The 9750-nt window shown below is 44.4% G+C and overlaps 1 protein-coding gene across 1 annotated transcript in view; it reads left to right on the top strand.

Annotated features, from left to right (window-relative positions):
- Positions 1-5238: 5238 nt before the first annotated feature.
- LOC307271102 (complement C1q-like protein 2) overlaps positions 5239-9750 on the top strand; it is a gene marked incomplete at its 3' end in the record, with an annotated part of 5200 nt that continues 688 nt past the window's right edge. The window contains exons 1-4 of the mRNA XM_080054978.1: positions 5239-5422; positions 6743-6784; positions 7535-7576; positions 8348-8479. Coding sequence (XP_079911104.1) covers positions 5248-5422; positions 6743-6784; positions 7535-7576; positions 8348-8479 — 391 coding nt within the window. The 5' untranslated portion in view covers positions 5239-5247. The remainder of the gene's footprint in view (positions 5423-6742; positions 6785-7534; positions 7577-8347; positions 8480-9750) is intronic.

Below are 9750 nucleotides of genomic sequence, written 5' to 3' on the forward strand. Positions count from 1 at the left end.
CTCCTCATGATCCGCTACCTGTCTGTCTGCTACCTGTCTGTCTCCTCATGATCCACTACCTGTCTGTCTGCTACCTGTCTGTCTCCTCATGATCCGCTACCTGTCTGTCTGCTACCTGTCTGTCTCCTCATGATCCGCTACCTGTCTGTCTGCTACCTGTCTGTCTCCTCATGATCCACTACCTGTCTGTCTGCTACCTGTCTGTCTCCTCATGATCCACTACCTGTCTGTCTGCTACCTGTCTGTCTCCTCATGATCCACTACCTGTCTGTCTGCTACCTGTCTGTCTCCTCATGATCCACTACCTGTCTGTCTGCTACCTGTCTGTCTCCTCATGATCCACTACCTGTCTGTCTGCTACCTGTCTGTCTCCTCATGATCCACTACCTGTCTGTCTGCTACCTGTCTGTCTCCTCATGATCCACTACCTGTCTGTCTGCTACCTGTCTGTCTCCTCATGATCCACTACCTGTCTGTCTGCTACCTGTCTGTCTCCTCATGATCCACTACCTGTCTGTCTGCTACCTGTCTGTCTCCTCATGATCCACTACCTGTCTGTCTGCTACCTGTCTGTCTCCTCATGATCCACTACCTGTCTGTCTGCTACCTGTCTGTCTCCTCATGATCCACTACCTGTCTGTCTGCTACCTGTCTGTCTCCTCATGATCCGCTACCTGTCTGTCTGCTACCTGTCTGTCTCCTCATGATCCGCTACCTGTCTGTCTGCTACCTGTCTGTCTCCTCATGATCCGCTACCTGTCTGTCTGCTACCTGTCTGTCTCCTCATGATCCGCTACCTGTCTGTCTGCTACCTGTCTGTCTCCTCATGTCTGTACTGTGTGTGAGCTGAAATAAAAACCCCACTGTTAATACACAGCCTAGCACAGAGCCTATAGATAACTCTGGGACGTACAGGTGAAACTCGAAAAAAATAAGAATATCATGCAAAAGTTCATTTATTTCAGTAATTCAACTTAAAAGGTGAAACTAATATATTCTATAGACTCATTACATGCAAAGTGAGATATCTCAAGCCTTCATTTGTTATAATTTTGATAATTATGGCTTACAGCTTATGAAAACGCCAAATTCAAAATCTCAGAAAATGTTGGTATTACATGAAATCAATAAAGAAGGGATTTTAAATACAGAAATGTCGGCCCTCTATAAAGTATAATCATCCATATGTACTCAGTACGTGGTTTGGGCCCCTTTTGAATGAATTCTTGCCTCAATTCCAATTAATTTTCCATGATATTCTATCTATCTATCTATCTATCTATCTATCTATCTATCTATCTATCTGTCTGTCTGTCTGTCTGTCTGTCTGTCTGTCTGTCTGTCTGTCTGTCTGTCTGTCTGTCTATCTATCTATCTGTCTGTCCGTCCGTCCGTCCGTCCGTCCGTCCGTCCGTCCGTCCGTCCGTCCGTCCGTCTGTCTGTCTGTCTATCTATCTATCTATCTATCTATCTACCAGAGTATCTTCAATGCATTCATGATTCTGGATCAATAACAGAATGTATATGAGCTGTTATCTCCATAGCAACCGCTGCAAAGGCTCATGGGAAATGTAGTACCGATCGATTGAGACGCTGACTGACACTGACTGCGTTCCAAATCGCATACTCTTTCTTTTCTCTATTCTAGTACATACTACATCCGATGATAAAAAGAATCTAGTTAGGATGCAGTAGGCATACTATTGGGACATACTTTACTCTCTTATTTCATCATAACATGGCTCCTTGATCTTGCCTCTTGCTTTTATATCCGTCTCATCCCCGTTTGTTTTCGTATGGAGGCTTCGTCGATGTGACGTCACTTCACGTGCGCAATGGATTGTGGGTCAGAATCGCCCAAATAGGATGCAGTTTTCAACACTAACAATCTTGGCCGCATGAAGTAGGACATCCGGGTACTTCTAACCATCCTAAATCTGGCCACAAGAATCGGGACATCCTAAATCTTTTTTCTACATACTATATAGTAGAAAGTATGCGATTCGGAACGCAAGCACACACACACACACAGAGCAAGCACACACACACACACACACACACACACACACACACACACACACAGACACACACACACACACACACACAGAGCAAGCACACACTCACACATAGAGCAAGCACACACACACACATAGAGCAAGCACACACACACACACACACAGAGCAAGCACACACACACACATAGAGCAAGCACACACACACACACACAGAGCAAGCACACACACACACATAGAGCAAGCACACACACACACACACAGAGCAAGCACACACACACACATAGAGCAAGCACACACACACACACACACACAGAGCAAGCACACACACACACATAGAGCAAGCACACACACACACACACAGAGCAAGCACACACACACACACACAGAGCAAGCACACACACACACACAGAGCAAGCACACACACACACACACACAGAGCAAGCACACACACACACATAGAGCAAGCACACACACACACACACACAGAGCAAGCACACACACACACACACAGAGCAAGCACACACACACACATAGAGCAAGCACACACACACACAGAGCAAGCACACACACACACATAGAGCAAGCACACACACACACAGAGCAAGCACACACACACACACACAGAGCAAGCACACACACACACATAGAGCAAGCACACACACACACAGAGCAAGCACACACACACACACACACACACACAGAGCAAGCACACACACACACACACACACACACACACACACAGAGCAAGCACACACACACACACACAGAGCAAGCACACACACACACAGAGCAAGCACACACACACACACACACACACAGAGCAAGCACACACACACACACAGAGCAAGCACACACACACACATAGAGCAAGCACACACACACACACACAGAGCAAGCACACACACACACACACACACACATAGAGCAAGCACACACACACACACAGAGCAAGCACACACTCACACACAGAGCAAGCACACACACACACACACACACACACACACATACACACACACACATAGAGCAAGCACACACACACACACACAGAGCAAGCACACACACACACATAGAGCAAGCACACACACACACACAGAGCAAGCACACACTCACACACAGAGCAAGCACACACACACACACACACACACACACACACACACACATACACACACACACACAGAGCAAGCACACACACACAGACAGACCACAACGTGTGAGGGTCAACGGTGTCATGTGTAACACTGTCATCTCCTCCACTGGATCACCTCAGGGCTGTGTCCTTTCACCATTGTTGTTTGTTTTCTACACAAATGAGTGTTTTAGTCAGCATACAGGGCGTCATATTGTAAAATGTTCTGATGATTCAGTAATCGTGTCCTTGTTAAGGCCAGGACACACCAGTCCGACATGTTCCGACGTCGCAAAAACTGGAGTCGCCGTTGCAGGAAGCTCCAGTCTTCCCGTCGCGGCCAAAGAACACACCGAGACGACTGCTTATTTTCCGTACGCTCGCGGGACGTAATGTCTCCACAACAGCAGGCGGCGCTAATCTGTATTGTGGCCCGAAAAAATCCGAAAGCCGGAAATGATTGGACATCTCTCTAGAGCATAAACATAGATAGAAATACGTATTTATATTTATGGACCATAAAGAGCACCATTTTTAGCAGAGAGTGTCGAGCATGGTGTCGAGCAGTCAACAAGGGTTGATGCATGTGAGTACTCTCAAAACGAAACGAACAAACACATTAAAACGATGGCTAGCTGTTGTTAGCTGTTTGTGCTACCCGCCTCACTTCCGGGCTTCACTGATTCGCTAGCCCTCCACCAATCAAATTGCTCCAAATGAAAGACGGTCGGCAGGCTCAAAACACGCCCGGTCGACAGGCTCAAAACACGCCCGACGACCTCTACGTCGGCCGACGTCACGGCACACACCAAACAGATTCGTCTTTTTTTTTGACGACGGCGATTATCGGGCTGGTGTGTCCTTGTTAAGCAATGACGACCCTGTCCATTCCTGTTGTGAGTGAATTCACTGACTGGTGCTCTTCATCTTGTATGTGCATCAACGTGTCAAAAACAAAGGAAATGCTGATTGATTTCCGGAAAAATCAGTGGGTCATCTCTCCTCTGGTCATTGAGGACCAAGCCGTTGAGCTGGTCCATAACTATAAATATCTTGGCACAAACATTGACGATGAGTTATGCTTTGACTTCCATGTAGATGCTGTTTGTAAGAAGGCACACCAACGCATGTACTTTTATAGGAAACTGCAGAGTTTTAATGTTGACAGCACCTTCATGGAAATGTTTTATTCTTGTTTTATCGAATCAGTCCTGACCTTCTCTTTTATTTGTTGGTATGGCCTACTGACCATCAAGAACAAGAGCAGGTTGCGGGGTATAGTGAGAGTGTGCAGCAAAATTGCAGGATTGAACCTCAACGACCTCACTGAACTGCACATCCTTCGATCCCTCGGTAAAGCCCGCTCACTCCTCTCTGCCCAGAGCCACCCTTTGGCCGGCCAGTTTGTGTTGCTCCCGTCGGGCTGCAGGTACATCCTGCCAAGATGCAGGACAAACAGACTGAAGAACTCCTTTGTCCTGCTGCCATAGGTCTCCTAAACAAGTCTTAACTATCTGTATGTCTGTTCCATCTATTTATTGCTGACTTGTCGTCTGTGCTTTATGTTCTTGTGAGTATTGTTTGTTGTTTTTTTTTTACTGCTGCTGGCTGCAAAGCAATTTGCCCCACGGGGATAATAAAGATACTTGAACCTTGAACCTTGAACACACACACACACACACACACACACACACACACACACACACACACACACACACACACACAAACAAAGGTGTGTTTCTGGGAATGAGGAAATATTCAAATAAAATCTGAAGTGAGTTTGTGAGGAACCTCTGTGACTTCCCAGAAGGGTTTGACTAAGGTATTGTTCAAACCTGGTTGGTCTGGTTTCTCTTATCACATTCATTACCAGCATTTTATATTTATCCACATCCTTTTCCTCCACGCCTCTTTCTGCTGTTCTACATAAGACATCACAGGTTTACACATCAGACAGACACACACAGACAGACACAGACACACACAGACACACACAGACAGACACAGACAGACACACAGACACACACAGACACAGACAGACACAGACATACACACACACACAGACAGACACAGACAGACACATCACACAATTCAACCATCGGCGTCATGATGAAGTTCCTTGTGGTTTTGATGCTCGTCTGCTCCGTCTACGCCAAAGAGATAAAGACTCTGTCGGACCAACAGCTGTGTCTGCAGGACGTCCACGCTGCACTGAGAGAGATCACCGCCTCACTGACTGAGACCAAGGTGGAGATGAGATACCTGCAAGCAGAGAATAAAGGTACAGTGTCTGTAAAGGATAATAGTGTAGTAAACTAGATCAGACCCATTCCAGTGTTATTGAAATGCAGTTCAAGTCCAGTGAATGAGCTGAAACAAAGGGAAGAGGTAAAATAATGTAAATTTCTTTTGTTGTCAAGTAGGAACTTTTCATGGAACCACGAATGGGTTCACAACTTCCAGCTTCTGTAGCAATGGAGCCTTGAAAGTTTTTTTTGTAATTGACATATTAATTAAATGTTCACAGGTGGTCACATAGATACAGGGACATCTGATACAAATTCATAATACAAAGTCATATTTCATGTTTCATGGCTTCCATATTATTGTTTTCATGGTGACATAAAAAATAAATAAAAATAATAACAATAATAATAATAATAATAATAATAATAATAATAATAATAATAATAATAATAATAATAATAATAATAATAATAATAATAATAATAATGATGATACTAATAATAATAATAATAATAATAATAATAATAATAATAATAATAATAATAATAATAATAATAATAATAATAATAATAATAATAATAACAATAATAATAATAATAATTATAATAGAGAAAGAAAAAAGTAAAATAATAAGAAACATCTAGATACTTCCCCCATGTGGAGATAAGAGCCAATATTTATTCTCCTTTCTTCTCCCCTCAATGTGCCATGGTCAGACCCCATGACAAAAATAAATAAATAAAAATAAATAAATAAATACATTTGTTATTGAGCCTTGAAAGTTGATGCAAAACAAATTGGTACAAGTTTGGCTTTGGCAGAGAAGTATTTGAAGTGTTTCATGGTTGTAACCCACATACTTATCTCTTCAAATTACTAATAACTTAAAACTGTGGCACCATTTAAAAAGGTAAATAAACAGACTTTCCAAGGGTATGAGATTCATTCACAAAAGTGTTGTTGGGGGGGAGGGGTGTTGTTGGGGGGGAGGGGTGTTGTTGGGGGGGAGGGGTGTTCGGTGTGTATTTGTTAAGAGTTGTTCGTCTTTAAAAAAAGGTACATTTTCCTGTTTTTAACACTTAGGTGGGAGTGGACAAATATATGCTCAACTGTAAAGGCTCTCTCATCCCTCCCCCTCCCCCTCTCTCTCCCTCCCTCTCTCTCTCTCCCTCTCCCTCTCCCTCCCCCTCTCTCTCTCCCTCCCCCTCTCTATAGCTGTAAAGGCTGGGCTATTTTTTCTGAGGCAATAGTACAATTTATTCCACAAACATTTTCAAATATCAAATATGTAAAAATCTCCAAACTGTTGCTGCAGTGGAATCAAACTTTTTATTTATCTATTATTTATTTTCAGAACAAGCAGCAAAACTGGACAAACAGGAGGATCAGCTACAAGGTGTGTGGAAATCATCATATCTGTCTCTCTCTCTCTCCCTCCCCCTCTCTCTCTCTCTCCCTCTCCCTCCCCCTCCCCCCTCTCTCTCTCTCCCTCCCCCTCTCTCTCTCTCTCCCTCTCCCTCCCCCTCCCCCCTCTCTCTCTCTCCCTCCCCCTCCCTCTCTCTCTCTCTCCCTCTCCCTCCCCCTCTCTCTCTCCCTCCCCCTCTCTCTCTCCCTCCCTCACCCTCTCTCTCTCCCTCACCCCCTCCCCCTCTCTCTCTCTCTCTCTACCTCTCTCTCTCCCTCCCTCCCCCTCTCTCTCTCACTCCCTCACCCCCTCCCCCTCTCTCTCTCTACCTCTCCCTCCCCCCCTCTCTCTCTCTACCCCTCGCTCCCCCCTCTCTCTCTCTCCCTCACCCCCTCCCCCTCTCTCTCTCCCTCCCCCTCTCCCTCTCTCTCTTTCCCTCACCCCCTCCCCCTCTCTCTCTCTCTCTCTACCTCTCCCTCCCCCTCTCTCTCTCCCTCACCCCCTCCCCCTCTCTCTCTCCCTCCCCCTCTCCCTCTCTCTCCCTCTCCCTCCCCCCCTCTCTCTCTCTCCCTCTCGCTCCCCCCCTCTCTCTCTCTCCCTCACCCCCTCCCCCTCTCTCTCTCTCCCTCACCCCCTCCCCCTCTCTCTCTCCCTCCCCCTCTCCCCCTCTCTCTCTCCCTCACCCCCTCCCCCTCTCTCTCTCAAACTTTATATTTTTTTTACCTGTGTTTTTTTTTTCAGATCAGCAGACTGCGGTTGAGAAGCTGGAGAAACAGCTGCAAGGTTTGTGGATTAATCGTCTCCTCTAACAAAAAGATGTTCAAACATTTTCAACCAAATATATTTTCCTTACTAAAAAAAATCTTGCTAAAGTGACAGCAGGTCACTGTGGTCATCCAAGCAACTTCCCCCTGACATTAAAACTGGGGTATGTGATTTCTGATTGGTCAAAGTTAACATGAGCTGTACACTTTGACCAATCAGAGCGAGGCTCCGATTCTCTGTTCTTATTGGCTGTTGGGACTGTCCGTTCACTTTGGCACGACTTTGTTGGTGTAGAGCGTGTCAGGGAGGGACCATAGGGGAGTGACCAAAGAGAACAAGTGGAGCGGTTGAGGTATTTGGATTCGAATCTCTATCCCAACTGCTATTTTCTCCCCAAATCCTCCACCCCAGATTTAACACCATCACAGCGGAGCCCAGTTTAAATGTAACCTGAAAACGTTTCATTTAGAAAGTCTTTTAAGACACAGTAGCACTGAGACATTTTCCTCCTGCTGTTGTGTAAACGTTTCTCTTCTTAGTGTATGTTACATTTGATTGTTTCCTTGATGTAAAGCAGTTTGGACCTGCTGGTTGCTGTAAAGGGCTTTATAAATAAATGTTGATTGATGGATAGAGGATAAACTACAGAGAATGATGATGCCAGTGTTGTGTTCACAGACAGCTGAATATATGTCTGTCTGTCTGTCTGTCTGTCTGTCTGTCTGTCTGTCTGTCTGTCTGTCTCTCTCTCTCTCTCTCTCTCTCTCTCTCTCTCTCTCTCTCTCTCAGGTAAACAGGTGGCTTTCTCTGCCTCTCTGGTGGCTACTGGCCATAAAACCTTTGGACCCTTTGACAGAACCACTCCTCTGGTCTTCAAACACGTCGTCACCAACATTGGAAACGCCTACAGCCCAGTCACAGGTACCTGAACTAAACATTATTACTTCATGCCGATGTGGTAAACAGTTTATTAGTGTGAATGCTGGAGCTTCCAGCATTCACACTATTGTTATCCAAATCTTTATTATTCCACTTCTTCCGTACGTTTTTTGGACCTTCATACCTCCTTCAAATCTTCAGCTATTTTAACCATACAAATACCAAAATGTTCAGCTCTTTAAGGACATGTGGGGTCACCTTTCAGCTTTTTTCTACCTTTTCAAATATTTAAAATATTCAGCTTTTTAACAAATTATTTTAACATTGAAGCGGATAGGAGCAGCATTCCAAACCGCTAAAACTTCCTCCGCTTTGAAACCTATCTCCTCCCGCATTTTTTCAGCTACAGACTCCATTCAAACGTTAAACAATTCACATTAATTACAGCTATTAAATTATTTGACAACTTTTTAAAATCTTCAACTGTCTTTGAACAAACACAGTTTTAGTTTTAAGCTTTTTTCAACCTCTTTCTAAATTTATAATGGGATCCGGATGGGACGGAATGTTCAGAGGCAGAGTGGGGAACCAACTGTTACAGTGTAGAACTGGTGTAAAAAAACACCAAAACCTTCCACATAACTGCCTCTCACTCCCACAAATTAAACCCTACGTGGATAATTTTTCCATCAAAATGTAGGACATATTCTGCCGGTCGCATAGATGTGACTACTGAAGCAATCAGACCTACACAATGGGAGGTCTGGGCTTCCAAGCTAAATGGTGTCCAACCAACTGCCGCCTTGATAACTGAGTCATGACATTTCTGGAGAAAGGCAGACTGTACCACACCTTTGAAATGCTCTGGTTCTCATATCCTTCACATTACAGGCACAATCTTCACACTGTGTCTTCATCAGATTCTTCTGGTTCTAACAATAAAATAATTTTGTCAGTTAGACTCACGGTCCGTCAGTTAGAGGCAGCGGTTTGAGGTGACGTTTTGGATGAAATTACCTCTCTGAGGCCTCTAAAAGGTGGGATTTCTGCCTGATCACAGACCCTCAATAAGACATACACTCACCTTGGTGACTCACTCTGCCCATTAAAGGGCAATTTCACTTTTTTTTCTTGATTATTTTTTTCTTTTTTCCGCTTTATTAGACAGTTCGGAGAGGCACAGTTGAAATGGGGCAAACACTCTGCTCTTTGAAGGCCTATTTCACACATGCATTTTTTGTCTTTCAATTATAATTTTATCTAGACATTTTTAAATATTCCACATCATTCCAATAAGAGTTAAACAATTCACT

The sequence above is a fragment of the Ammodytes marinus genome (genome assembly GCF_949987685.1).
Source record: "Ammodytes marinus genome assembly, contig: scaffold_72, whole genome shotgun sequence".
NCBI classification, from domain to species: Eukaryota; Metazoa; Chordata; class Actinopteri; order Uranoscopiformes; family Ammodytidae; genus Ammodytes; species Ammodytes marinus.